The sequence below is a fragment of the Mangifera indica genome, chromosome 1, assembly GCF_011075055.1.
Source record: "Mangifera indica cultivar Alphonso chromosome 1, CATAS_Mindica_2.1, whole genome shotgun sequence".
Classification (NCBI taxonomy): domain Eukaryota; kingdom Viridiplantae; phylum Streptophyta; class Magnoliopsida; order Sapindales; family Anacardiaceae; genus Mangifera; species Mangifera indica.
This window is the reverse complement of record NC_058137.1, coordinates 1,208,878-1,236,806: the sequence shown is the minus strand read 5'-3', so window position 1 is coordinate 1,236,806 and position 27,929 is coordinate 1,208,878. Positions and strand designations below refer to the sequence as shown.

Here is a 27,929-nt window from a genome sequence, read left to right as displayed (position 1 = left end):
AAATCATAAAAAAATTTAAAATAACAATATTTAATAGTATTTAAATAAAATAATATTATTTTATTACTTTTAACTAAATATAATAATTATTTATATCAATTTATTTTTACTAATTATAATAATAATTTATATTCAATAATACTTTAAATAATTTATTTTTAAAATAAGTTTTTAATTTTAATAATAAAATATTTACAAAATTAAATACCTCCTCAGGAGGGATGATATTAAAATTTTTAATAAATTTAAAAATAATATAAAATATGTATTTAAAAAATAAAATAATAAAATAATATATATTATTTTATCCCTAACTAAAATAGTATAATTCTAATATCTTACCGTTTGTGAATATGATACTATCCAAAACAAAATGTGGTTTAGCCGAGTGAAGCACGGAAAAGATGAGCCTAGCGAAGCCGAGCCGAGAGAATGGGACTAGTTTGTCTGTACAGGGGAGGGTCCATCAAAGCATCCTGGACCAAGAACGTCCAAATCGCTGATGCTACCAACACAAAAGCCTGATTCTTGTGCTCTCCACGTGGATTCTTCTCATTGGCCCTCCCGTTTTTCTCCAAACATCAACTCCTCTGTTTGCTTTTTCTTTTGTGTCTTTCCTCCACTTTTTTAAAAAACTTCCATCGGAACAGAGACTAGTAAAATCGCCGGAAAAATTTTACACACAAATCGAACTGTTTCACCTTCAGCTTTCGCTCAGCTCTTCCATATCGACGTCGTTTTTGTTCTTGTTTTTGAAGATGACGGCGATTATGTAAAGTACTTTAATTTTCCTTTTGCGTGGACTGTAAGTTTTTTTTTTTTAAATTTTTTCTTTAGCTTGTTTTCATTGTTTGAGCTTCTCTGGTGTAAAATTCATGTGGGGAAGTTGAAGCTTCAAAATTTTGAAAATTTCAGAGCAGCATTTATTTCGGATATTAATATATATATATATATATTTTATATAAAAAAAAAAAAAAACCTCTTCTTTTTTGAGTGTTGGCGATACTGAATGGTTAATTTGGAGAGAGAAGTAACGGTCATCAGATGAATTAGATTTTGGTTTAGTGGATTTAGTATGTTTATGAAATTGAAAACATGATGTTCTTTTTAAGCTGATTAGAGGCGATAACTGTTGTTTGTGTATAAAGAAAAGAGGATTGAACTGAAAAGAAAACAGTTTTTCCTTTAAATGAGGAACTCGGGAATAGTATGAGGTTGCAACTATGAGTTACAGCAACGACAGGAACAGACAAGGAAGAGAAGAGAGGGAACAAGAGCAGCATGCTTTGCGGAGGTCTGTCGAGAGAGAATCTATGACCGTCTCGCAAAATGGATCCATAACGGCCCCGCAGTTGACCATCGATGAAAGTCTCCTTGTTGACCCTAAATTATTGTTTATCGGCTCCCAAATCGGAGAAGGAGCTCATGGAGAAGTTTATAAAGGCAGGTCAGTGTCAACTTCTTTATGTTAACTGATTTTTTTACTCTTCTATTTTTTGTTGGTACTTACGCAAAACAGGGTTTTCAGTTTTTCGTTAAATTTATTGATAATATAAGCTACAGGTCGCTGATAGTATGACCAAGGATGGCTATGTATAGTACTCTGCAACTGACGTGTTTATTATAGTCAAGTTTGTAATGTTACTGGGGTTTATGTGTAACAGGAGAACTTAATGTATGTGGATTATAAATTTTTGCTGTCTTAGTATTTTTGAAAACGGAGGTGGGCGTGTTTCTTGAGGAACAAATACCACTCATTTTCTCAAATTTTGTTAACTACGTATGGGATTTAAGATGTATTATATTGAATTCTTTACTCTTCCGGAATGGCAAATAAAAATTTGGTAGCTTTTTGTGTATCTTTTCATATTTGGCTATAAGGATTTTCCATCTATGGTGATGTGAGTTGAACTTCTGGGCAAGCATTGGAAGTTTAAGATTAGTTTGTCTGGCAACTAGTATTTCTAGTTACATAGGTGAACTCCAATACTTTTTCCAGGTATGGCGATCAAATTGTTGCAATCAAAGTGCTCCAGCGTGGGAGCACTTCAGGAGGAATAGCTACACTTGAGAATCATTTTGTTCGTGAAGTCAATATGATGTCGAGAGTAAAACATGAGAATCTTGTCCAGGTGAGTGTCAAAATCAGGCCCACTTCTTCACATATCTAGCTTATCTTACATGCTGTGAATCAATGAACCCCACAAAGAAATTATTTGCAAGTTTTCTTATATACATTTGCGCTTTCATTTCTGAATGGAAGATTATACACATAACCATATGTGTTTCATTATTGTTTGCTTTATTGCTTGCAACCTACAAACTTCTTTACCTTGTTACCGTCTCTATAATATCCATTGTTTATATTTCTTTACTTTGCAGTTTATTGGAGCTTGTAAGGATCCACTGATGGTGATAGTAACAGAGCTATTGCCAGGGATGTCACTGCGGAAGTATTTAGTTAGCATTCGACCAAATCAGTTAGACATTCACGTGGCTTTAAATTTTGCACTTGACATTGCTCGAGCCATGGAATGTCTGCATGCCAATGGCATTATACACAGAGATCTGAAACCTGGTACTCCCTGACTGTAGTTCGTCATGTTGTAAAAGTGATCCAAGGTTCTTTTAAGGTGTTACCCAGAGTTTCTCCCTTTTATATGTGTGGAATGTTGTGGGGTGATGTGCATGATCTTGTTTCTCTTCTTTGTTTCTTTCCTTTTTTGTTTAAAAAGCATAAACACTAGTTAAAGTCATCCAATAAACATGTAGAAAGTAAATTTTACCGTAACAGTGCTAGCAGCCTATAGTGTCTGGATATATCGATCTTGTAGTTATCTGTACTTGTTAAATTTTCCTGCATCCAACAAGGGTATTTTTGTTACTTTTTTTTTTTTAAGTTTTTAGCTTCATCGGTATCTACTTGCTTACGACTCCTTACTTGATAATTAGTTCAAGCTAATATTGTTGAATATTTCTATCATCAGAATGAATGTGGACATCCAAGCTTCATGTAATAGAGATGATTCTAACGCCTTTATTGATACAATCACTTTCCTTTCAGCTGAAATGAATGATGCTTTTCTTGTGGTTTATTGAAGCAGAATTTAGATTGTTATTTCCTGTCCTGAATAGGATGAAAAAAATCTGTAAGCAGTATAATCGATATCTAATTATTTCAATGCAGATAATTTATTGCTTACAGCAAATAAGCAGTCTCTTAAGCTTGCTGATTTTGGTCTTGCAAGAGAAGAATCTGTGACTGAAATGATGACCGCAGAAACAGGAACTTATCGATGGATGGCTCCTGAGGTTTGTGGCTTCTAGGGTTTTCACCTGTAGGTTATGTGGATATTAATTCATTAGTATTGAGGGTACAAAGTTGCGAGGTGGCTTCATAATTAATTCTTTAAATACCAAATTGAATAGTTTCTTTGATTTTGAGGTTCTGCACTGTCTTTCTCATGGTGCAGCGATACCCAGTTTTTCCTTTTGTCTAAATCCTCTATTCTATCACTTGTAAGTGATTGGCATGAATTGTTTGGGTAGATTTATATTATATGTGAGATATATATTTTTTCCTGTGCAATTGCCTCTCTGACCAACAATGTTTGTGCCTGTTCAGTTGTATAGTACTGTGACACTTCGTCAGGGAGAGAAGAAGCATTATAATAACAAGGTTGATGTCTACAGCTTTGGAATTGTCTTATGGGAATTGCTAACCAACCGCATGCCATTTGAAGGCATGTCCAATTTGCAGGCTGCTTATGCTGCTGCTTTTAAGGTACAAGAATCAACTGTGTAATACTTTTTCTGTTGCCTTTGGCCAATTGACCAGAATGAAAATTGAAATGAAGATTTTGCTAATTGAATTTTGTTTTGTCTGAAATGCAGCATGAGAGGCCTATTCTTCCTGAGAATATATCCCCTGATCTTGCATTTATCATACAGTCTTGTTGGGTTGAAGACCCTAACATGAGGCCAAGCTTTGGCCTGATTATTCGCATGCTTAATGCTTTTCTCTTCACACTTGCTCCACCCCCACCATCTGTTCCAGAATCTGACTCCAGTGAACAAGAAGCAACGAGTAATGGCTCCATTACAGAGTTATCTGCTCGTGCAAGAGGAAAATTTGCTTTCCTTCGCCAACTTTTCACTGCTAAAAAGCCCAGGAACTCACAATGAGTGGGTAAATTTTGTGTAATTTTCTTTCTGTTCTATTCAGATAAAGTCGGTATGCAATAGTAGATATATATTTTACTGAATCACTGCTTAGTTACCTTAAATGATTACCTAAGAAACAAAAATGCTGAAAGGAAATGAGGTTGATGACGATATTATTGGGAAAATAGAAGACAAGACGAGTATCATTTTCAATGCTAGTTAACCTTTTTGTAAAGCAGTTAAATGGTTTTAGACCTTTTCCTGTTCATATCAATATCAATACCTCATTCTGAAACTACTCTTTGTTTTTTCAATGCAAAGTAGCAATTTATATTCAGTTTGAGTACATGACAGGTAGAATTGATGAGTCCAGGTGTGCAGTATTATATGATTTAGCCAGCTTATGATTGTTATTATCAGGTTTATATTGCTTGACTGTGTTCAGTATTTTTATTCGGTACTATAAATTTGCTCTGTTAAGTTGGCCTGGATAATAGCTTCAAAGCCTGGAAAGAGGTTTTGATTAGTTTTCCGAAGTTAAATGCCTGAAATGCAATATGTTCATGCTTTCTTTGGATCTATGCTTGTAGGTGAGTTGTACATGAATCTGTAGGTTTGAATTTGAAAATCTGGTCACATACTCTGCATGTGTTATTGTCGTACCAACTGCATTTCCGAGAACAGATTGGAAAATATGAATATGGCAATGCCCGCACATTATTTTGTTTGACTGCTCATGTACATAAGTACGAAGAAGGGATTTTTGCAAGGGACATTCACTGTCCAAATCAGATCTCCATTAGTCTGATAACTGACATGATTTTTCTGATCAGCTCAATGTAAAGCTGCTTCCATACCTGAGTACCTGAGTTGAGAATCAGGGCAACTCAAACCACTGAAGCTGAGCTTCAGGACTGCTCGCATTCTTTCCTCGAATCAAAGGTAAATGTCACTGCTTATTTTCGTCTCAAGACTGCTTGCTTGAGATTCTGCTTTAGCAAATAGCACTGTCCAAATGTCCAATAGAAAGAAAATTCCATGGCTTGACCTTGACAGGCATAGTAGATGATGAATCAAAGATTCGGTTGGACGAGTATATGACCCGTTGGTATATACTATTCCAAAATGACCAATTGATTATAAATTTTTTATCGATTTAAGTTTGGTCAATGCTTGAAAGGCTTATTTATCTTATAGAATAAGATGCAAAATTGTAGTGGGAAGAAGAAGAAAGTTGATTTTTTCTTTCTTTTTTTGTCAGGTAAAAGCTTCCATGATTGACAAAGTCTTTCCCTTCAACACACATGCTATGCAATTGTTGACATCTTCCCACTCTAACCTGTTACAGAAAATTGCTGTCAAAGTTTCTTTCACAGCTTCTCAGTAGCCCACCTGCCCTGACAGTATGAAGAGTCACAGTAGAATGTGTATGACCTAATATTGCACTAATTTTAGAAGATGGGGGGTTTTGAATATGGGATTGGACGGTCGGTTTGACTGGAAACCCGGGGCAATCCGGTGGAGGTGATGGATTAAACTAGATAGGGGCGCAGGGTGCAAAACTATCCGAGTAAGATTATACTTTAACCCCTTCAATTTTAAAAGAGTTTTTAAACCAGTTACTCTTTAAATTTAAAGTGAAGAAAAATGTAAGATTTAAAAATTTTAAGATTTTATTGATATTTTGGTCGAATCTAATCTTGAGTTTTTGAACTTATTAAATCAATCAATATCAAACTTAAGCTCGATTTGAGAGTCAAATTTGAGCAAATCAAATTTATTTGCAACTTGTGACTAATCATATGTAGCTCTAGTAGAGGTTATGAACCAAGATAAATTGTAGCTGAATCAATTGAAATCTGTTGTTGACCTCTAGGCAATCGATCCGAATGTCAATTGACTTAGATGAACTCCGATTATTAGATTGATGCCATACATAGGGTATCTGAATCTCCATCGAATCCTTTTCAAGGTTCCCATCCTTTTGTTGGACGAATGAAATAAACTTATTTTGCACTTAAAATTCAGTAATTTTTGGTTTACTTATTTATAATAAAAGCCTCGAAAAACGTCGGAAAAAGACTATAAACTAAAATAGGAGGACACAGGCGGGCTTGATACAATCAATCTCACCGTGGACTAAGAAAATATACCATATTATTCGTTAATTATCAGGCGTTGGATGGTGTCCAACACATGCTTTGTCAGAAATCAAAAGAAATTCAACGGTCAAGCTTTTCATCAAACTTACACGCCACGTGTACAATATTTTTGTGTAAAAATTAAAGACTGAACGGTGAGTCCATGCCTGAGTTACCGAGAGAGTTGAAGAAGGAAAATCGAAGATATAAAAAAAAAATCTTTTATCATTTGATTTAAGATCTAGAGACGAGTTTGATTGATGACGATCAGCCAAAACCACGACCTGGGTTCTTAATTTCGGGGAATATCGGAAAGTGGGTCGGGGTCTGCTTGGGCCAAGATGGGTGATAATGCAGCAGCTATGCAGACGGCTATAAACTCTGTTCAAGCTCTGGGGAGGGGCTTTGATGTGAATTATGATATGAGGCTGCTGTACTGTAAAGGAGTTGCAGGGTCTAGAGTAGTTCAAGTTGATGGAGAACATACTAGGGATCTTGTTTTGTATGATAACGTAGTTGTTTCTAATGTTTCTTGGGATATCAAGAACTCGCAAGACTCTTTTGGCCGACAGAGCTCTGGCGTTTGCTCTTTTCAGGAGGTAATAATTTATTTATTTATTTATTTTTGTCTTTAGTTTTTTTCTATCATTCATTTTTTTTTTTTTAATTTTTGGATGAGCTTCAGGTAGTTTAGATTGGTTTTCAGGAGGAAAACAAATGTAATATAATCAGTAAGCTAAAAAGAATGACATGCAAGATTAAAGCTTGAACTTTTTCGTTATTTTGGTAATTTTCTGCTGTGTCCTAAGAGAACGAGCTTTATTTGTTTATGTTTGCTCTCAATTTTATTGTGCTAAATCAGTGCATGACCCCGCTGCTCAATTCTAGCACAAGATGACTCATGGAAGTTTCCTCTCCAGTTCAAGCCAAGCTCAGGTTTAAAGCTCTTGTGTATTTATCTGAGAGAGAGAGAGAGAAGGTTTATTGCTTAGTAGATTAAGCTTAAACCACTAAATGATGGTTTGAGCTGCAGTTATAGTGACATCTGAAGAAATGTGTGGTGATATTCAATGATGAATGACAGACAGATGAGTACTGAGTTTTTGAGAAAACTAATAGATTTGTAAGCCTTATGTGCCACTAATTTCAGAATATGAAAATTAACACAGAGCTGTGTTTGGCTAATGCATGAGCTCTGTTGGATTACTAGAAATGCTTGCTTTAGCTCAGGAACAGTCAAATATAGATTTAGATGTTTTGAACTGGGATCATTTGAATTTGCTTTTAAGCCAAAATAATGGGTTAATGTGCTAAAATGTAGCTGTTGAAATAGAAGTGATAATTGCATTGGATAGAGTGAGAAAGTTGATAAAGAAATAGAGAAATATGAATTATCAAATTCTATTGGCATGAGAGTGAAAAGAAGGAAGAGCAATTCTTGTTTTCTAATTTAAGAGCACTAGACTTTGTGTTTCAAATATATCTTGTTGCTTTAATATTTATTAATATATTTCTTGCAATGGATGATTGCAGATGGTGGAATATTTTAATCACAGGGCTAATTTATCCGGAGATTTCCCTCTTGGTAGTTTCAATTCTGCTTTTAGCTTCACTGGTTCAAAGCATATAGATGCTGCAGCCACAAAGACATTATCTATGGATGGTTTTTTTATTCCGCTTGCTAAAGTTGAACTTAAATCCCCATTGGTCTTGCAAGAAAATGTGAAACTGGCTGTCCCAACATGTTGGGACCCAGCATCTTTGGCAAGGTACGAATGTTTGATTCAGGAGGAATATATTGATAGCATAGCTTGTAATTTTACCTAATTACTGCCATTTCTTTTACAGCTTTATTGAAAATTTTGGGACTCATGTCATAACTTCTGTAACTATTGGAGGTAAAGATGTGATATATGTTAAACAACATCATTCATCACCACTGTCAATGATGGAGATTAAAAACTATGTTCAGGACGTTGGAAATCAGAGATTTTCTGACAATGACAGTCAGACAAGTTCAGGTCAAATGAAATTGAAGGATAAGGCTAGTTCCAGATTGTTTCTTTGTATTTTTTCTTCTTTCATTTATTTGTCAAGTTTTTTGAATCACAGTTGATTTACTGTGTGTATTATTTTGAGTTATGCAGGTTGATCCTGGATTATTCAACAGCCAAGGGATATACCCTCAACCTACCAGTGCACCATATCTTACTGGGAAAGAAGTATGTTAACATCATAAAGTTATTCCATTGTTTTTACTATATAATCTAGTGATGCATTTTTCTTTAAAGAAGCTGTTCATACTATTTTTTTAAAAATCTTTCGGTAATTAAATGTAGCTGTTCGTACTTCTCTTTAGGTGTTATCTTTTTTAGTCTCTAAAATTATGAGTAGAAAATATAAAAGAAATCGGAAACTGTATATAATCGTTGCACAATTGAGGGTCCTTGGCACAGCTGATCTGGAATGTAATCAACAGTCATGATGCTTTCAGTAATGAAACTCTTGCTTCTGATTCATATCATATCATGATGCTTTCTCTGAATTAACATTTCTGTTGTCAATTGTAACAATTTAGAAAATAATGGCATCGTTTAATTATGATTACTATTCATGACTTTTTAATTTATGTGTCTGCATTTTATCCAGAATTCTGTTCTTTTGTGGATTTCTGTCAGGATAGTTGTCTGATACTCATTTTCATGTACAAAAATGGAGATTGCATCTGATTGTTGTTCCTGGTTGCTGGACTGGAGTTTCCATGTGTGTGAAAGCAAAAAATTAGCTTTGGGAAAACAAATTCTTGATGGCTCTTCACTGTTGATTGTTGACTTCCTAAACCTTTCTACTTCTCATTGCCTTGAGAGCATGGAACTGAGAACAATATTGAAACTCTTATTGATACAGGATGTTACAGTCATCTTCCGGAGGAGAGGAGGAGATGATTTGGAGCAAAGCCACACCCAATGGGCCAAAACTGTTAATTCTTCTCCAGATGTAATTCAGATGACTTTCTTCCCTATCAGTGCTCTTCTTGATGGAGTAGTTAGAAAGGAGCATCTGACACGAGCTATTGATCTTTATCTCGAATGTAAGACAATCACAAATTTATCATTTAGGGATAGAATTGTGGCCCTTTCATGTGCTTTGTTGATAATGGTAACTCATTAATAACTGTAAGCTTTAAAATCTTTCTGGTAACTATGCACAGTTAAACCTCCGATTGAAGAACTGAGATATTTTCTAGAGTTTCGGATTCCTCGGTTATGGGCTCCTGTACATAATAAGATTCCTGGCCTACAAAGGAAGGAACCAGTTTGCCCATCTCTGCAATTCAGCTTGATAGGGCAAAAGCTTTATGTCAGCCAAGAACAGGTAAAGGTTTTAAGGGCGTACTATGTATTATGGAAGTTAAAATTGGTTGTCTCTAGGAAAATGAATCATGTTATTGCATTGATATGGCATCCATAATTTTTGGACTGCTGTTTTACTTTCTCTTGAGTATCTTTGCTGCCCTTGAAATTTGTCTTCACTGGAACTTTACTAAGGATATCAATGAATCAAGTTATCACCATATAATAATTTGCTTTTCCATTGTCATCATGTTGTCATCAACTCTAATTTGAATGTTTGGTAAAGCCCTTGTATATGGATTTGAATGGATTATGTTTCCAGAGACATAAGCAGCATATTATAATGGAGAAATTTAACTTTTTATACACACTGAAATGTAAGCCAACCTTTGTAATAAAACGGTGCTCTAATATGCTTCATGTATTTGCAGATATCAGTTGGTCGTAAGCCAGTTACAGGCTTGCGATTATCGCTTGAAGGAACCAAACAAAACTGCTTATGTATTCATCTTCAACACTTGGCTTCTCTTCCAAAAATTTTATTGCCAAACTGGGACAGCCATGTGGCTATTGGTGCTCCCAAGTGGCAGGGACCTGAGGAGCAAGATAGTCGATGGTTTGAGCCAGTTAAGTGGAAGAATTTTTCTCATGTGAGTACAGCACCAATTGAGAACCCCGAAACCTTTATTGGCAACCTCTCTGGTGTGTACATTGTCACCGGAGCACAACTTGGAGTATGGGATTTCGGATCAAAAAACGTTTTGTACATGAAGCTTTTGTATTCTCGACTACCTGGTTGCACCGTTCGAAGATCTTTGTGGGACCATTCCCCAAATGACAAATCTAAGAAAGTTGCTGCTTTAGCCAACTCTGGTGACTCTAGTACAGGTTCAAAAGAGAACTTAACGGGCAACAAGTTGGCAAAGTTTATTGACACGTCTGAGATGAGCAAAGGGCCACAAGATCCTCCAGGTCATTGGTTGGTTACTGGCGGTAAGCTTGGCATAGAGAAAGGCAGAGTAGTCTTAAGAGTAAAATATTCCTTGCTGAATTATTAAGTGAAATTACATATTTTTGAGTGATTTTGTGGGAAGAAGGAAAGGGGAGGGTGCGAGGGGCCTTGTAGATGCAGATGGATTTTTGTTCTTCATGCTTGTAAACAAATACCAAAATGATGAACTGGGTTAACTGAATGGGTTAGAACCTGTATTAGGGTGGCTTTGCATATGAAATTTCTTCCAATTTTGATGGCCAATTATGTTTATTTATATATGCATGCATAATCACACATAATAAAGCATAGCGGGTGCAATTTTGTCACCTCAGCTCAAACCATGTCACATGTCTCTACAACTTTACATTAATTAGAAACACGGTTATGAAATATGCAGAAATCAGTAGCTAAAATTGACCTCCTTCGAAAGTTTGACCAAATTGCCAATTACCAGGCACAACATTGTAGCTGGTGATTGCCTTTCCATCACTGGCCATCACTTTGAATGAGAGGCTTTGCCCGTTCAGATACGAATTGCTTTGCCAATTCTGGCCCCAATTTCTTGACATTTGTTGCCATCCCGTTCTCGACCCCTTGATGGACACTGCCGTGATATCCCCAGCGCCACCCACGTTCGTTATCAAAACCAAGTTGAAGTATGAATGGCCATTGATGGTGAATCTTATGCCTCCTTTCTTCATACATGGCACCCTGCAAGCATGCATGCAGCCGTAATTTTATAAGTTTCCTTGACGTAATCAACGTTAACGACTTAGGTTTCAATTTGATGTTACCTTTTGAAGAGGACGGGGACGATTCCAGCGCGATATTGGGCGATTTTCCGGAAGGCAGGCTCAGCCAAATCGAAGTGTTGGAGAGGGGGATTGCACCAGCCACCATTGTCATTAGCCAATGCGTAGTTGGGAGGGCAGAAATTAGTGGCAGTGACTGTGATGGTACCGGAGAGGCACCATTGAGGATCATTGTTGCAGCGTATCTGGTAGCATGCGCCGCAGCTGAAGCCACTGTTGAAAAGCGCCGTGCTTAGAGCTGCAGTGGCTGTTCCATAACCTTGACTGTACAAATTTCCATACCCACATGCTCCCCCTACATATGCAAATTGAAGCACAACAAATATTTCAAAACACAGTTAAATTAATCAAGGCAAATGCAAAAGATCATCAGGTTAGCATAAATGCTCACCCATTGTGCCAGAAGCATCACTGCCACCATAAAATGTCGCATGTGCAACTTGCCAGCCACCGTAGTCTCCATTGATGCCATGAAAACATAGCAAGAAAATCAGAAATGGCAAAGTCTGCATCATCTGAAACGCCATTTCCTGCTTTCTGTGGCTTAGAAGGAAAAAGGAGAAAGTGGGTATCTTAGTTAAATATCTACTAAACTTTGCTTGAAGAAATAAAGGAGAAGAAGCAGCTATTTAATACAAGAAGAGAGAAGAAATTTAAGTGGGCACATTGCATGATTGGGGCCCGACTCACCAGTCACGCACACGCTTACTCAACGCCATCTTTTATTGCTCTCTCTTTCATCTTCATATCTTATTCTCTGGTTTAACTTCTGTAATTACTCAAACTTTATTATCATAAAACACCATGTTAACCATTTCTTATTTTGTTCAAGGAAGTGTAAACGATATAATATCCTATAATTGTAAAACCATTTTGCCATCTCTTAGAAACCCTTGGGAGTTATTGAAAAAGCTGTCACGAGAGCTAGCCAAGAAGAAGAGGGAAGAAACAAGAGAGTGACAAATCAGCAAATGGGTAGGAGGGTTTTGGTTTTGAGAGTCATGTGAGTGAGATGATTGGCCGGGCGTTGACATGCTGGCCGACCAAATAAGGAGTCTGGTGAAGAAGACGATGCATGTATCACCAATTTTCATGCGCTCCCAGCTACCACTGAAATGTGAGTCATCATCTTCCATTAAGCATCGATGGCTCTTTTTAAAGTCTATGCATTTGGCTTGTACTTCTGTATTTGGGGTTTCCGGGTCCAAAGATATCAGAATTAGGATCATACTCAATCCGATCATAACTTATCCTATGATCCATAACTCATTTTAGAAAACAAGTCCGCCCATGTCATGTCATAATATATCCTATTTCGAACTTGTTTTAGCAGCATAATTTAATTTGCAAACAAGTTAATATGAACACAATCTGATTATTATGATCGTCAAAAAAACAAATTAAAACTCACGTTTTTACATATTATGTCATATGGATTAATGGGTCATATAGCAAATCGTCAACTCTAATAGTATGTTGCATATATATCGGGGAGAAGGAATAGTAATACCGAAGAAGGTAGACAAAAAAAATCAGAAAAGGAAAATAATTGTTGAAAAAAAAAATCATCAAAAAAAGAAAAATACTCATTGACAAGACCAACTCTAACACAACATCAATTTTGTATGGAGCTCAACAAACTAAAGTTGTTATAACTCAAATTTAACTGTAAAGAGCCAAGTCGGGTGGCTCAAATCCGCGCCTAGCTTTAACACAACTGCACATAAGACAACACAGCACACTGTCTCAACAAAGCCATTAACAGATTTAGACCATGGCTCAAAGACATGTTTCTCCAGCCCCAGTAATTTGGGTCATCATTCTGTGATCCAATTTCAAAGGACTGGCTATTGACTCGAGTGTGGATTCCTAGGCCCACAGCAAATGGACCATGCAACACCCAACTTGGCATGCCTTAACCCAAGCCTGGACTCTATCCGAATAATTTGAGTTTAAATTCAAACTTAGCCCAAACAATTATTGTCCAAGTCAATAATTGGCCTGTTTTAACAAGATAATTCGATTTTAAACCCTAATTCATCAATTTTAAACCTTTTTTTTCAATTTAAGCTGAACTCCGAACTAATTTTTGTTTAAACTGGCTTGGGAAGGCAGAAATATATAAATCACACCGTAGGCATAAAAAGCATGGCAACAGGCAAGCGGCATGAGAGAAGAAAAAAAACACAACTCTCCTACAGGTGAGTAAAATGTGTTCGACAGAGATACATGAATGGGCCCAGTTCTTATTAAATTAACAAGACGACCTAATCTCACTGATCCCGTCCGATTGCTGACACGTGTAGAACTGGCTGATCTTCGTCGGTGCCCACTTTACCACGTGCGTTCTTTGAATTAGACTCTGGTCTTCCAGAAGACTCATTTCTGCCACTGCATGTCCCACGGCTCCCACCGTATATAGAGACTTTCTGAATCAAAAAAGCAATTAAAAAAACAAAAAAAAGATTATACAAATAAATAAAATATGGGGGATTGAAAGTATTTCTCTCGAGTGTATTCTTAATAGGTATAGATTCTAAATGAGATCGTTTGAGCTTGAATTTACATTTGATATGAATGAATTAAATTTAAAAAAATCTATAGAAAATTTATATTTTAGCTCTTTCTTTGATAGTTTGTCACCTATTTATTTAATGTTATTATTTATCAATTGGTTATATCAAAATTGAATTCGTGTTAATTATTTTAGATTTAAATTGAATTTGAATTAATTATTATCATACTCAATTCAACTTAGATACAACCAAATATTTAATATAAAAAATGGATAAAATTTATAAAAATAATGAATTATTTTATTTTTTAATCCAAGGTAATTCCCTTTTTGGATTTTTCTTACTTAATAGAAAAAGGTATTAATAAATAAGAAAATACTACATCCTGTCACTTCTCTTATAGTAAAATACATAAATAATGCTATGTATATAATAATATATATAAATTTTTATATAGACAATAATATATTATTATGTAATTGAATGAAATTATTTTATTTCTATCTTAATATTATTATATATATTTGTGTATATTATTTTATTGTATTGTTATTATTATTATTGTTATTGTTATTATAGGCTGCATGTAATGGGTGCAGTTTGGAGACCGATCTATGAAAATTTCTTGCCTCTAATATGATCTCTATCAGTGATAAAGATGCGTAATGCTGATAATCCGCCAAAACTTAACGTGGATTTGTAGCTTCGATCATGTGTTTTATCATTTTTAGAGCCTGGAACGTGTAGATTTGGAAGTCAAATTTTACTGAGTGAGTCTGAAGTTTGAACAGAACCCTACTCTCTCTCTGTGTACACTGTCATCATCTTCTATATAAACCCCGGCACTCTCCTCCCAACACTCACTCAAAGCTTCAAGACACAACCCCACTTCTCTAACAACCCACCTGCAAAATCTCCTTTCTCAGTTTTCTAATGGCTAGCCTCAAGCTTGTCTGCGCCTTAGCTTTTGCATTGTTGGTGGTTGCACCAGTGGCTCTCGCCATTGACTGCGGTCAGGTTGCCACTGACATGGGTCCATGCGTTAGCTATCTGAAAACTGATGGTAAAACTGCACCGCCTGCCAACTGCTGCAGTGGAATTAAGAACCTAAACAACCAAGCCTCCACCACAAAAGACCGCCAAGATGCATGCCAATGCCTACAAAACTCCGTTAAAAGTATCGCTGGATTGCAGGCTAACACAGCTGCAGCCCTCCCTTCCAAGTGCGGAGTTAACATTGCCTACAAGATCAGCACCTCCACCAACTGCGCTAGGTTTGCATCTTTGTACCTCTCTTAATTATATGCATGCATGTGTCATAGACTTATAGTGAGGTTTTACTTAATTTATTTTTTATTTTCTTTTGCAGCATCAAGTGAATTTCATGGAGTGCTGATTTCGGGCACTAAGTATAATAGCATTTGAAGAATAAAGAAGGATGTTCTGTATCCGATCGAATGTGTCTGCTAGTCGTAGTTTGTGTCTTTGCATTTTATGTTGCCGTCTCTTCAATGCGACGACACGTCGTTTTATGTCGTCAACAAAATCTACGCAAATAATATAAGTTATTTTGAAGGCTTTTATTATATTATCGTTTTCTTAAACAATACTAACGTCAATAATAAGATGCATACATGTAAAACTTGGCTGACTCTTAAAGGTTTCAAACCAAAACCAAATCTTTTTATCGGTTTAGATACTAAACTCCATTTAGACTAAGAGATTTGATAAATAAATATCAAATCATTTGCTCAAATGAAAAACTTATAAATGATATGTTTATGACATAGTCTGATGGTTCCAATTTTAAGGTGCAAGCTGGTAAGACATAAGTTACAAAGTGTTAAGTTTATGTTGCTGAGTCGATTTTCTTAACGATATAAACCTATATTGAATCATAGTTTTACAACTTCATGAAGTGACACATTTATCTATAAGTGTTTATATATGTTTACATGCATGTTAATTTATAAGAGAATTTACATATAACTTGATTGTAAAAACCCTACATAATTGAGGTAATCAATCTAAAAATATTCGTATCTTCAGTATTATCTCGACTAACAACACATATAATTAGGAACACTGTCGTAGTAGTGTTGAATGATCTTATTTAACGGTAGTGATAAATCTCATGTATTAAAGTTATTGATATCAATATAATGCATCATATAAATGCTTGTTGATTGCCCATTTGTTAAACTGAACTGTGAGAAAATTTCATATCAAAAGTAACCCTAATTTCTATGAAACATATATTCCAATAAACACTTGTGTTTGCGATGTTTCATTTCGATATCACTAAAAGTGTCATGTGTCCCAATTAATATAATTTAACACTAATATAACATAACTTTTTTTCTTAAAACTATTGTTACAGTAGTCATTGACCATGTCAAAAAAAACGTATAAGAGTTATTGTGAAACATCGCGATTTCATATATTATTACGCAATTTGATTATGGTTATGACTATAATGGAAAATTCTTTTAATGTTGTCTCTCATTTCAATTTCCCTTTTTGTGAACATTCATCTTCGACTATAAGAGCAAGGACCACTTATGGATAAGAAAGTTTATTATTGATGTGCAAGAATCCTGATCATCATAATTAAACGGGAAATGACCAAAATTAAAATGGTTTCAAGTAAGTGAAAGCTTAATGTTAACAATAAAATTATATGTATACATTTTTCATATATAATTTAAGTATACAAATGAAATATCGTAATGTAATTGAATGATTTTGAATTAAAGATAAAATATCACTTAATCATATAATAATTATTATTTGTATATCTAAATTATATAGTAAAAAAATATACACTTAATATTATTCATTATAATAAAAACCGATTTTACTATATATGGGTGACTTTTTTTGAGTATGCATTGACTTATACTTGCATTTGACTTGAAATTTATGTATATAATTATTTTGCTTACGTAAAATTTTCTACATAAAAAGTAAACTTGCATTTGACACTCTATGTTTTCTTCTTGTGTATAATTAGTTTACTGACAAATTTTTCATAATCAGATCGGACATTATTTTGGTATATGACTTAATTTTGTACACTCGACAGTTAAAGTATATGATTGATAATTGGATCTGTTAATTATTTAAAATTAACATTAAAAGCAATATTATATAATTCATTATTAAATATATAATTTAAATTATTTTGATTTTTTTTTTTTAAATTTGTATTTAAGAAAAGACTTGAAGTTTTAATTAAAGATGAATTCAAGATGAGCGAAATTCGAATAATCACCAACTCAAGCTCTAACTCAAGCTCACTAGTCTGTGTTAAAGTTTGAGTTGCTTAAGTTGATAAATAATAATATTGGAGAAGGTGAATAATAATATTAAAAAAAGAGAAAAATTATTAAAAAAGAAAAAGAGAAAAATTATTAAAAAAGAAATATAATCGTCAAAGAAGAAACATAATATTAATGTCAATTTCGAGTCAAGGTTAAACTTGAAAAAGTAAAATTATTTCAATCAAACCTGATCTGTTAGATCTAAATATCAAGCTAAGCGCAAGTCAAATAGACTCGAATCCACCCACAAGACAACACACTTTTCCGACAAAAGCCATAACAATTTTCAGGCCATGGCTCAAAGACAGACGTTTTTGCATCCCAAATAATTTGGATTCATTCTATGATCGAATTTCAAAGGACTGGCTATTGACCCAGAGCAAATGGACCTTGAAAAATCCCAACATGACATGCCTTAGCCCAGGCCTAACCAATTGCTTGAAAACCAACATGAACACTTAAATACCATGACATGACATCTATGGCTAAAATGGAGATAGATTTGATTTAAATAATTTGAGCTCAGATCAAACTAATAGAGCCTATGCAAAAGATTGACTCGTTTTCATGAATTTCATGAGTCAAGTTTAAACTGGTTTAAATCAAATCCGAAATTAAAATAATTTTTAATTGAATTTAAATCTTAATTCTTTTATTTTAGAATTTGCATTAATATGGAACTAAATTTTGTTCTAACTCAACCTCAATGGAATCCCAGACAGAAATATTTAAATCACATTGTAGGCATAACAGGCTTGGCAGCAGCACGTGGGTGAAATATGTTCACCAGAGATAAAAAAATGGGCCCAGTCCTTAATGAGGGAGGCCCAGTTCTTCATAATTAGACCGGCAAGACGATCAAATCTCAGAGAGTCCATCCGATTCGTGACACGTGTTATATCTTAAGTGTAGTATTGGCTGATCATCGTCTGTGCCCACGTCACTACATGCGTTGTACAATGTGAACTCTGGCCACCGTGGAGACTTTTCTCCTTCCACCGATTTAAAAAGTATAAATAAAAATATATTCTTTCATTTTATTATATAATTAAATATTATTTTATTTTTAATTTAAAATTATTTAATTATATTATAATACTTACTTATTAAATATTTATTTATTTATATATTTAAAATAAATGAATTTAAGATATACGGATTTAAATTTAAAATTATATTATAGCATTGTAATCTGTGCAAATTACAATTTACAGGCCGGTCACTCAGGCCAGAGCATTAATTTTTTCCAACTACCAACAAAGCCCTATTCTCTCTGTATCTACTATTTACACTCTCTTCATCTTCTATTTAAACACCGGCACTCTTATTCCAACACTCACCCAAGCTTCAAAGCACAAACCCACGTCACTAACAACTCTACTGCAAGGCTTTCTTTCCCAGTTTTCTTATGGCTAGCCTCAAGCTTGTTTGCGCTTTAGCTTTTGCATTGTTGGTGGTCGCACCAGTGGCTCTCGCCCTGAACTGCGGTCAGGTGGCCACTGACCTGAGTGCATGCATTAACTATCTGAAAACTGATGGTACAGGCACTCCACCTGCCGGCTGCTGCACTGGAGTTAAGAACCTAAACAACCAAGCCTCCACCACAAAAGACCGCCAAGATGCTTGCCGATGCTTGCAAAACGCCGCTAAAAGTGTCCCTGGATTGCAGGCGGGGACAGCTGCCTCCCTCCCTTCCAAGTGCGGCGTTAACATTCCATACAAGATTAGCACCTCCACCAACTGCGCTAGGTTTGCATCTTTACCTCTCTTATAATCATAATAAAAATATTCATGCATCTGTCATAAAACTTATAGTGCAAAATGGATGAACTTTTTTTTAGTTAATGAATTAATTTATTTTTGTGCAGCATCAAGTGAAGTTCATGGCGTGCTGATGTTGGCACTAAGCATAATATTAGCGTGTGAAGAATAAAGTAGGATGTCTTGTATCCGAATGTATCTCCATCGTCGTAGCCTAGTTTTTGCCTTTAGATTTTACGTCGTCGTCTCTTCTATGGTAGTCGCTGTATGTCTTTAACAAAATCTATGCAGTTAATATAAGTTATATTAAATGCTTTTATTATATTTCCTCATTTTAAATATGCCCTTTCCGTGATCAATCCATCTTCCATTCTTACAGATAAGTAAGAATTCGCATTCTAATATTATTAATGATTTATTGCTATTGATTGTGAATTTAATATAAGATAAAGTAATACAAAATTATATAATAATATCAAGAGATTAATCCCAGTTATATAGCACTATTCCAGTGGCCTGCTGGTTGATTGCGCTGACATCGTACATGCAATACTGCCTAAGAGAGATGCAACTGGTCAACAAGCTCGTCAATAAAATATTGGTGATTTTACGTAAAGCCTACATTGAGCTGATAAATAGTAAGGGAAGCTGAGCAATAACTTCCAAAAAGAAAATTATAATCGTCAATGAAAAAAGTTCTGACGCTGACATTAATTTGGAATCAAGCTTTGATGAAATGGGCAAAGGACTATTTCCCACCCATGTTTTAGCCGTTTCTCAATCACGTTTCTCAATCATATATTCACGCCAGATGAAAAATTTAATCATTCACCTAAAATTTAATCTGCTACCCATGTTTTAGCCGTTTCTCAATCACATATCCACGTCAGATGAAAAACTTAATCATCCATCCAAAATTTAATCTGCTTGTTTCCATCCACATTTTTTTAGTTAGATTAAGGGGCAAATTAGTAATTTCATCAATAATATTAAATAATTAAAATTTTATCTTATTTTTCTCCCTTTAATTTGAAAAACTAACATTTGTCTCCTGAATTAACTTTTAAAAAATTCACTTTTCCCCCCTAAAATGCAGCCACTTTTTTCGGTGACGGTTGAGAAGATTTCGTCCAGAGGTCGACCACCTCTGGACGACGATCGTCGTCCAAGAAGGACGACCGTTGTCCAAGAAGGTCGACCGTCGTCCAGAACAGTCGACGCTTCGTCGTCCAGATCTCGACGACGAAGCGTCTTCCAGTCTGGACGACGAATTGTCGTCTATTCTGGACGACCGAGCGTAGTCCAAAGAATGGACGATCGTAGTCCATTCCAGGGACGAGCGTCGTCCAGAGAATGGACGATCGTAGTCCATTCCAGGGACGAGCGTCTTTCAGAGAATGGACAAGCCCTCGTCACTCTCCCTCCAGCCACGTCGTCGCCGGTAGCCGGAGGGAAAATGAAAACAAAATTAGGGATTTGAGCGGGTGAAAGTCACTTTTTAAAGTTTAGGGATGGGGTAAAGTGTAACTCTTAAAATCGGAGGGGGAAAATGCGATAGAATTAAATCAGTGGAATATAAACAGTAAAATGACGGTTTTACCCCTTTATTTAATGGAAAATTTAATAGCAGATGTGGGTGGATGCAAACAGATTAAACTTTGGATGGGTTTTTAGATTTTTTATCTGGTGTGGGTATACTTTTGAGATTCAACTAAACAATGGGTGGGAAATAGTCCTTTCCCCCTTTCAAATTGTGTCAATTCAAATTTAACTTGATATAAATAGCAAGCTTAGTCCGCCTGAGATTGACTCTAACATACCCACCACAGTTTTAGCTGCACGCTGTCCCAAAAAAAGGCCATTAATAGTTTTAGCCCATGCACCAGCTCGGGCTATAGCCCAATTATTTGAAAACCAGCATTGGGTCTGGCACTCTGGCTAGTTACCTTAGTGGGGCTCACCCTTAGTCATGACCACCTTGTTGTCGTTGTATTCTAGTCTGAAAATTTAGATCACATCCTAATATGAAAATGCATGGAGAGAAGAAAAAACGAAACTCTCCAACACGGGACGCGAGTGATATGTGTTTGACAGGGACTAATGAATGGGCCCAGTCCTTAATTGGGAGGCTACCAAATCTTTCGGACTCCATCCGATCGCTCACACGTATCATATGCTATATTTAACATTGGCTTATCTCCGTCGGTGCCCACGTCACCACGTGCGTTGTATAATGTGAACTCTGGCCGTAGAGATGACTTATTACTACTACTGTTCCACTACTCCGACAGCATCCAGACACTTTCTGCAACAAAAAACAGGATGATTAATTTTTGTATATATTTTATGTAATTAAATAATTAAAAATAAAAAATAAAATAATATTTAGTTATATAATAATATATTATTATTTATATATAAAATTAAAAATATTATATTATTGAAAAGAAAAAGACAAAAATTCAAAGCAATTTTATCTTATTTACAGATGTAACTTGTACTGTATTACTGCAACTGATGTGAAAGATCATAATAATTAAACGGGAAATGAGCGAAATATTGATAATATTGCAGAAGCTGAGAAGTTGAGAAAAGTATCAGTCAGTGCAGAGTCTGACTTAGCATTAATCACGTTAACTTTTAATTAATACTCTGGTAATCCAGGTGAATCAGGGGCCCGCTCCCTGATTGCAGTGATATTGTAGATGGCCTAGTGTTAGAGATAGGGGTGGACCCCAGACTTAATTTATTTTGAATTCAAGTTTAAATATGTCTCCCGATAATTGACTAAATCTTTTTCGATATATTCAATCAAATTTGAATCTGATTGAAACTAACCCATCCCATCCCATCCCATGTCAATCCAATCAAATATTTAAAATGTATTTTAATGTCGATCTGAATTAGACTGAACATCCAATTTTGCTCAAACTGATTCGACCAAATTTCGGTTGAAGTTGAAGATGGTGGAAATTAAGTGAGACTTTTGGGTTTTAACACTTTTATTTGCTTTAATGTGTCAACTGGGCAAACAAATTTTAGGCCAAATGATTATTCCCACCCAAGGTAAGGTTAATTTTTAAAAATTTAAAAATTTATTACTTTTAATTGTTATAATTAAAAATAAAATTATTATTTAAAATATTTTTTTTTAAATAAACAAAAATTATTTCTTTTTCTCTTAATTTTAAAAACTAGTTATTTTTTAAACTTAAACTTTAAAATATTATATTTATACCCTTAAAAACTTTATTCTATTTTTTCGATGGTCATTCTTTCGGGCATTCCTTTTCGGTGGCATCTTCTCTCCATCCATGGTGGTTTTTTGACACTGAAACCATTGAAAATCCAACCGAAATGGTTGAATTTTCTCGCACATATCTACACAAAAATTACATAAATTAGTGCAAGAAAATTTGACTATTTTGACCAAATTTTCGATGGTTTTTTAATTAAAAAACTACAATTGATGGAGGGGAGGTGTCGTTAGAAGGGAACATCGAGAAGAACGACTATCTAAAAAATGAAATGGGCTTTTTGAGGTGTAAATGCAACGTTTCAAAGTTTGAGTTAAATTTTTAAAATTAATTTAGGGAAAAATAGTTAGTTTTTAAAATTAGGAGGAAAAAGAAATTAATTTTTGTTTGTTTAAATAAACTATGAGGAAAATAATTAGTTTTTAAAATTAAAGGATTAAAAAGAAATCAATTTTTCTTTATTTAAATAAAAATATATAAATAACAATTTTACCTCTGATTATAACTGCTAAAACTAACTGATGGGTGAGTATTTTAGTTTTCAAAAGTTAACGAAAGTCATTTTAGGTTTTTACTATATCTTAAGTGGAAATAGGCAAAGGACGTATTCTTATCTAAGTTTTGATGTGTTTCTAAATTCATATTTATAGAGTTAGAAAAATCTGAAGTTTCATCTATATGCTAACTATTGTTAAAATTTCTATTAAAAATAGGGGTAAAATTGTTTACTAATAATATTTAAAAAATATATAATTTGTTATATTTTTTCCCCTAATTTTAAAAAACTAACGATTTTACCATTGTTTAAACTTTTTTTAACTCTGAAAAGTCACAATTTTCCCCCTAAACCTAAGGTTTTTTCCTTCACCCCTTTAACCATTATCTCTAATGTCGACAACCACTCCTCTCCATCTAAAAAAGTTGGCCGATGCATGACAAGGTATAATGATCTCCTATTCCAAGAGCTCTTTATCAAAGATGAGATTTTTTTATCTCTGACGAAGAGATCTAAAGAGGGAAGGTGTCGACTAACGTTTTAGGGTGAAGAAGGAAGGTTGTCGGTGCTGAAGATGGTGACCAAAGGGGAGAAGAAAAAGACCCTAAGGTTTTAGGGGGAATGTGACTTTTCAAAGTTAGAAAACTTTGGGTATGAGTGAAATTATTAATTTTTAAAACTCATGGAAGAAAATGTAATGAATTTGATATTTTTTTAATGTTGTTAATAAAAATAATCATTTTACCCTTATCTCTAATAAAAAATTTTAGGCCAAAGGATTATTTCCTACCCAAAGTATGTTGCTTTCCCAGGTTTTTCTCCTTTAACTTTGACAATCTCAAATGCCCACCCATGAGTAGTTAAAATTAACAGAATCCTAACCTCTTAAAATTTTATCTCTTTTTGGCCCTTAAACTTTAAAAACTAAAAGTCTCCCCTCAACCTAAGTTTTAAAAAATGGCAGTTTCCCCCTAGGATTTAGCTTCTAGATCTTTGCTGTTATCTCCGACGGCCTCTCCTTCTCGAAGCTTTCTCTCCCTCCGACTGTCTCTCTTCATCCATTTGGACATCCGATTAACGTCGAAGGAGGTGTGAAAGACAAACAGCTTCGTCGGGGAAGACGAAACCCTTCGTCTTCCATGCCTCCTTTGACGTCGATCTGGAGTCCAAATAGGTGAAGAGAGACCGTCGGAGGGAGAGGAATCTTCGAAAGGAAGAGGTCGCCGGTAATGACGTCGGAGATGACATCGAAAATCTAGAAACTAAACCCTAGGGAAAAACTGTCATTTTTTAAAACTTAGGTTAGGGAAAACTTTTAGTTTTTAAAGTTTAGGGAGGAAAGAGAGATTATATTTTAGTTTATTTTTAATATTATTGATAAAATAATGATTTTGCTCTTATTATCGTTAATTTTAATCAATCATAGGTAGATATGTGAGATTTTCAAAGTTAAAAGGGAGAAACTTGAGAAAATAACATACTTTAGAGGGGAATAAGTCTTTTAGCCAAAATTTTAATCTAAATTAATTTATAGGTGAGACTTTGAGTTTTTAAAACCCAATGAATATAACTTTGGTAATGCATCAAAACTTGAGTGGAAATAGTCTTTTGGCCTTATAATAATCTTTCTTCAAAGTTTTTGTAGGAAATAGTTATTCGGCTTAAATAAATTACCTTTAGATTACACGTGTTCATGCCTTGCATTGCAGTTATTCTCTGTTGGTGCTCAGGGGCAAGCTTGCGGTTACTCAATGCATACGAAATTAATATACACCATTGATTAATTATATTGTTAAATAGAAGATTTGATTCAGAGAGACTGACCATGGACATTTCTGCTAGCAAAATTTAATACACAACAATCATCTCTATACATACTTATATGTTACTTAGGAAGCTAGTCTTTGCACTGTCCACGAGTTTCGAATACAATTTCTTATTAATTTTATACAAGAGATGTGCAACATTTTGACGTATTAATCAAGTAAAGCTTTAATTTTGGCTCCTACATATATATATATGTTTGCTTCCCTTCACATGGTATCACATAATTACTATATTACTAAAATTATTTATGCATTAGAAATGTATATATTATGTTATTATGTAATTAAAATTATATGATATTATATTATTTATCTATTTAATTGATTATAAAATTATTTTATATAATTAAAATTGTATGATAATAAATTATAACGAGATTCAACTACCCATGTTCACCATAATCTTAATCATTAAGGGAAGGATTCTGTGTCTCCCAGCAGCTTCAGCAACTCTTTCAAGTTTATAAGTAAACCGGTAAATTAGCCACTAATTTATAAATTTCGTTCCCACGTGTTGCAAAATCATCAATGGATTGATTCTATCACCGATGTTCATCATCTTCGCTTAATGGCACATGATTATTGATGATATCAACGCAGGAGATCCATCTGAATTCTAAATGAAGTTTACTTAATATTAAACAAATGGGCTGCATGCTCTCTACAGCTTCTATATAAACCCTAGGCTTCTGCATGCAACACTCGCCCAATCCAACTCATATCTCTTTATTATCTACTCATCAATACTTTGTTTTGAGATTTTCTCAAATGGCTAGCCTGAAGGTTGTTTGTGCGTTGGTTATTTGCATGATGATGAGTGCTCAAATGGGTTATGCCTTGGATTGTACCGAGGTGCAAAACGACCTGAAGCCATGTGAAACTTACTTGTTCGGCGGTGTGAGTCAGCCCCCAGAAACCTGCTGCAATGGAGTCACCAGCCTGAACAATGCTGCCTACACCACAGCTCTCCGCCAAAAGGCCTGTTACTGCGTGATGTCTTTCGCTCAGCAATTCGCCTCTAAAATCAATGTTAATAATGCTCGTTCCCTCCCTACCAAGTGTCAAGTCAAACTTCCTTTCACCATCAGCACCTCCACTAACTGCTCTAGGTTTGCATCTTTTCTTCTTTCCAACTTGTCTTTAATATAGTTTTTTTGTTGAATTATTCTTTGTTTGTGTCGCTGCAGCATCAAGTGAAATGCATCAACAGGCTCCAAAATGTTCTACCTTGAAGAATAAAAGAAGACACTTGTGTATTCGTGAGGGTCTTCAATGGCTTAAAATCTGTGAGATCATGTTATGTGTCTTAATAAGATTATGTATGTGCTCAACTATGTGAGTCGTTTCAGGCTATCGAAACGACAGAATCTATATACAAATAATTGAACTTATTTCGAACGTTCTCTTAGTTCAATGCCCGTTTCTGTGAGCAATGCATCGATGATTCCAGCCCCAGCCGGTGAGATTATGGCAGATTACTTATCATGAGGGTCATAAACGATTAATATTACCAATCACCACTGACCACGTATTTATCATTAAAAGAGGGCCAAACGACTATTTCCCACTCAAGGTTTAGCGTTTTCTCAAATGTCCCCCTTTTAACTATGGAAACACCAAACACTCACCCATGGCCGGTTAGATTTAACCAAACCCTAACGGTGATAAGGGTAAAATCGTTATTTTCGCTATAATATTAAAAATAAACTAAAATAGAAATACTTTTGCCCCCTTAAACTTTAAAAACTAACATTTTTCCCCAGCCTAAGTTTTAAAAAACCACAGTTTCACCCTAGGGTTTGGTTTTGAAATCTCCGGCGACCTCTCCGGCTCCGTTGCCGACGGCCTCTCCCTCTCGAAGCAACCTCTCCTTCCGACGATCTCTTTCCTCCAATTTGGAGGTTCGATCGACGCCCGGAGAGCTGTGGGAGACGAAGAACTTCGTCTTCCCGACGAAGTTCTTCATCTCCCACGGCATCTCCGGGAGCCGATCGGACCTCCAAATGGGAGGAAAGATATCGCCGGAAGGAGAGGTTGCTTCGGGAGGGAGAGGCCGTCGGCAATGGAGCCGGAGAGGTCGTCGGAGATTTCAAAACCAAACCCTAGGGTGAAACTGCGGTTTTTTAAAACTTAGGCTGAGAAAAAATGTTAGTTTTTAAAGTTTAGGGGGGCAAAAAGAGATAAAATGTTTAGGCGTTAGGGTTTGGTTAAATCTAACCGGTCATGGGTGGGTGTTTGGTGTTTTCATAGTTAAAGGGGGGACATTTGAGAAAACGCTAAACCTTGGGTGGGAAATAGTCGTTTGGCCTTAAAAGAGTGAAATAAACCCAACAAAGGTAAAATTAAAGCACTAATTTAATAGGCCCAAAGAAAGGTGTAGTGAAATCCCAAATTTTCATCTCCCAATTTTTAAAAATCTAACTATTTATCTATAATTTAATTTTTGTTAAAAATTTCAATTAAGATTAGAGATAAAATAATCATTTACTAAAAAATTTTAAAATTAAAGTTTTACCATATTTTTCTTCCCAGATTTAAAAATCTTACCATTTTTCCCCCAATCCAAAGTTTGAAAACTAACAAATGCCCCCTAAGATTTGTTCCTTTTTTTTCAGTGTCAATTCACTGTCTCCGATAGTCGACTGTCCTCCCTTCCATCTTATCTCTCTTTCCGGTAACCCTCCCTTCCCTCTCTGATTGAGATGAAAATGAAATCATCTTCATCTGAGCGGTCTTTGTCTTAGCCAAAAATGACAAGAGAGGGAAGAAAGAGTAACTAGAGGGAAAGATAAGATGGGGAAGGCGGATAGCTGACAGTCGGAGATGGCAAATTGATGTCAGATAGAAGAGGAACAAACCCTAGGGGCTATTTGTCAGTTTTCAAACTTTGGTTTTGGTGGAAATTATAACCTTTTTAAACCTGGAGAGGAAAATGTGATAAAACTTTAAATTTTTTTAATAAATAACAGTTTTACCCTAAATTCTAACTGATTTTTAACATAAATTTGATTATAGGTGGGTGTTTATATTTTTAAAAGTTGGAGGGTGGGAGTTTGAGATTTCACTTGACCTTGGGTGGGAATAAGTCCTTTGGCCAATTTAATAATATATATATTTTATTAATGCTCCTTCTCATTTTTAACTTTGAAAATGTAAACTATAATTTAAACATTGAAAACAAATTGTAACTGAATAATGCATAAATATCATTGATTTGGAGTTGGGTTTGGATCTTTGGAGTTCTTTTGAGCCAATTGTATCTTGAAGACTTAAGACCAATATAGCA

The 27,929-nt window shown here is 35.0% G+C and overlaps 6 protein-coding genes across 17 annotated transcripts; 5 read left to right on the top strand and 1 right to left on the bottom strand.

Annotated features, from left to right (window-relative positions):
- The first annotated feature begins 559 nt into the window (after positions 1 to 559).
- Positions 560 to 5,881, top strand: LOC123209960 (serine/threonine-protein kinase STY13-like). 10 transcript variants are annotated; one of them, XM_044628102.1, is made up of 8 exons: positions 560 to 1,447; positions 2,000 to 2,132; positions 2,383 to 2,578; positions 3,188 to 3,312; positions 3,626 to 3,784; positions 3,895 to 4,185; positions 4,755 to 5,106; positions 5,426 to 5,881. In XM_044628102.1, exons 1-6 carry the CDS (start codon positions 1,224 to 1,226, stop codon positions 4,183 to 4,185), a joined length of 1,128 nt encoding a protein of 375 aa, XP_044484037.1. In that variant the 5' UTR covers positions 560 to 1,223; the 3' UTR covers positions 4,755 to 5,106; positions 5,426 to 5,881. The 10 variants fall into 10 exon arrangements, with proteins under 10 accessions (XP_044484037.1, XP_044484070.1, XP_044484046.1 ...); XM_044628135.1 differs by having other exon boundaries at positions 3,895 to 4,189; positions 4,998 to 5,106; positions 5,513 to 5,881; XM_044628111.1 differs by having other exon boundaries at positions 3,895 to 4,189; positions 4,998 to 5,106.
- A 270-nt stretch (positions 5,882 to 6,151) lies between these two features.
- Positions 6,152 to 10,910, top strand: LOC123209942 (MACPF domain-containing protein CAD1-like). 3 transcript variants are annotated; one of them, XM_044628065.1, is made up of 9 exons: positions 6,653 to 6,904; positions 7,168 to 7,241; positions 7,839 to 8,074; positions 8,154 to 8,349; positions 8,453 to 8,527; positions 9,024 to 9,068; positions 9,213 to 9,396; positions 9,517 to 9,680; positions 10,090 to 10,910. In XM_044628065.1, exons 2-9 carry the CDS (start codon positions 7,200 to 7,202, stop codon positions 10,714 to 10,716), a joined length of 1,569 nt encoding a protein of 522 aa, XP_044484000.1. In that variant the 5' UTR covers positions 6,653 to 6,904; positions 7,168 to 7,199; the 3' UTR covers positions 10,717 to 10,910. The 3 variants fall into 3 exon arrangements, with proteins under 3 accessions (XP_044483983.1, XP_044483992.1, XP_044484000.1); XM_044628048.1 differs by lacking the exon at positions 7,168 to 7,241 and having other exon boundaries at positions 6,152 to 6,904; XM_044628057.1 differs by lacking the exons at positions 7,168 to 7,241; positions 9,024 to 9,068 and having other exon boundaries at positions 6,152 to 6,904.
- LOC123210006 (expansin-A8-like) lies at positions 10,901 to 12,081 on the bottom strand. The gene is made up of 3 exons (XM_044628156.1): positions 11,856 to 12,081; positions 11,447 to 11,759; positions 10,901 to 11,363 (listed from the first exon to the last, which is right to left on the bottom strand). Exons 1-3 carry the CDS (start codon positions 11,989 to 11,991, stop codon positions 11,060 to 11,062), a joined length of 753 nt encoding a protein of 250 aa, XP_044484091.1. The 5' UTR covers positions 11,992 to 12,081; the 3' UTR covers positions 10,901 to 11,059.
- Positions 12,082 to 14,851: 2,770 nt separating this feature from the next.
- On the top strand, positions 14,852 to 15,616 carry LOC123214456 (non-specific lipid-transfer protein 1-like). Its single transcript, XM_044634228.1, has 2 exons — positions 14,852 to 15,254; positions 15,350 to 15,616. The coding sequence occupies exons 1-2, from the start codon at positions 14,914 to 14,916 to the stop codon at positions 15,357 to 15,359; spliced, it is 351 nt and encodes a 116-aa protein (XP_044490163.1). The 5' UTR covers positions 14,852 to 14,913; the 3' UTR covers positions 15,360 to 15,616.
- A 3,005-nt stretch (positions 15,617 to 18,621) lies between these two features.
- LOC123214446 (non-specific lipid-transfer protein P5-like) lies at positions 18,622 to 19,386 on the top strand. Its single transcript, XM_044634217.1, has 2 exons — positions 18,622 to 19,052; positions 19,172 to 19,386. Exons 1-2 carry the CDS (start codon positions 18,712 to 18,714, stop codon positions 19,179 to 19,181), a joined length of 351 nt encoding a protein of 116 aa, XP_044490152.1. The 5' UTR covers positions 18,622 to 18,711; the 3' UTR covers positions 19,182 to 19,386.
- Positions 19,387 to 25,353: 5,967 nt separating this feature from the next.
- Positions 25,354 to 26,040, top strand: LOC123195936 (non-specific lipid-transfer protein-like). Its single transcript, XM_044609806.1, has 2 exons — positions 25,354 to 25,752; positions 25,831 to 26,040. The coding sequence occupies exons 1-2, from the start codon at positions 25,412 to 25,414 to the stop codon at positions 25,838 to 25,840; spliced, it is 351 nt and encodes a 116-aa protein (XP_044465741.1). The 5' UTR covers positions 25,354 to 25,411; the 3' UTR covers positions 25,841 to 26,040.
- Positions 26,041 to 27,929: the final 1,889 nt, after the last annotated feature.

What these genes read in the sequence shown, in the direction of transcription:
- LOC123209960 (XM_044628102.1), top strand. Translation starts at nt 1,224, where the DNA reads ATGAGTTACAGCAACGACAGGAACAGACAAGGAAGAGAAGAGAGGGAA. An exon ending in GGAGAAGTTTATAAAGGCAG is followed by an intron (nt 1,448 to 1,999) that starts GTCAGTGTCAAC and finishes TACTTTTTCCAG; the next exon opens with GTATGGCGATCAAATTGTTG. An exon ending in AACATGAGAATCTTGTCCAG is followed by an intron (nt 2,133 to 2,382) that starts GTGAGTGTCAAA and finishes TTTACTTTGCAG; the next exon opens with TTTATTGGAGCTTGTAAGGA.
- LOC123209942 (XM_044628048.1), top strand. Translation starts at nt 6,647, where the DNA reads ATGGGTGATAATGCAGCAGCTATGCAGACGGCTATAAACTCTGTTCAA. An exon ending in TGCTGGACTGGAGTTTCCAT is followed by an intron (nt 9,069 to 9,212) that starts GTGTGTGAAAGC and finishes TTATTGATACAG; the next exon opens with GATGTTACAGTCATCTTCCG. An exon ending in TATTGATCTTTATCTCGAAT is followed by an intron (nt 9,397 to 9,516) that starts GTAAGACAATCA and finishes AACTATGCACAG; the next exon opens with TTAAACCTCCGATTGAAGAA.
- LOC123210006 (XM_044628156.1), bottom strand. Translation starts at nt 11,991, where the DNA reads ATGGCGTTTCAGATGATGCAGACTTTGCCATTTCTGATTTTCTTGCTA. An exon ending in TGATGCTTCTGGCACAATGG is followed by an intron (nt 11,760 to 11,855) that starts GTGAGCATTTAT and finishes TTGCATATGTAG; the next exon opens with GGGGAGCATGTGGGTATGGA. An exon ending in GTCCCCGTCCTCTTCAAAAG is followed by an intron (nt 11,364 to 11,446) that starts GTAACATCAAAT and finishes GCATGCTTGCAG; the next exon opens with GGTGCCATGTATGAAGAAAG.
- LOC123214456 (XM_044634228.1), top strand. Translation starts at nt 14,914, where the DNA reads ATGGCTAGCCTCAAGCTTGTCTGCGCCTTAGCTTTTGCATTGTTGGTG.
- LOC123214446 (XM_044634217.1), top strand. Translation starts at nt 18,712, where the DNA reads ATGGCTAGCCTCAAGCTTGTTTGCGCTTTAGCTTTTGCATTGTTGGTG.
- LOC123195936 (XM_044609806.1), top strand. Translation starts at nt 25,412, where the DNA reads ATGGCTAGCCTGAAGGTTGTTTGTGCGTTGGTTATTTGCATGATGATG.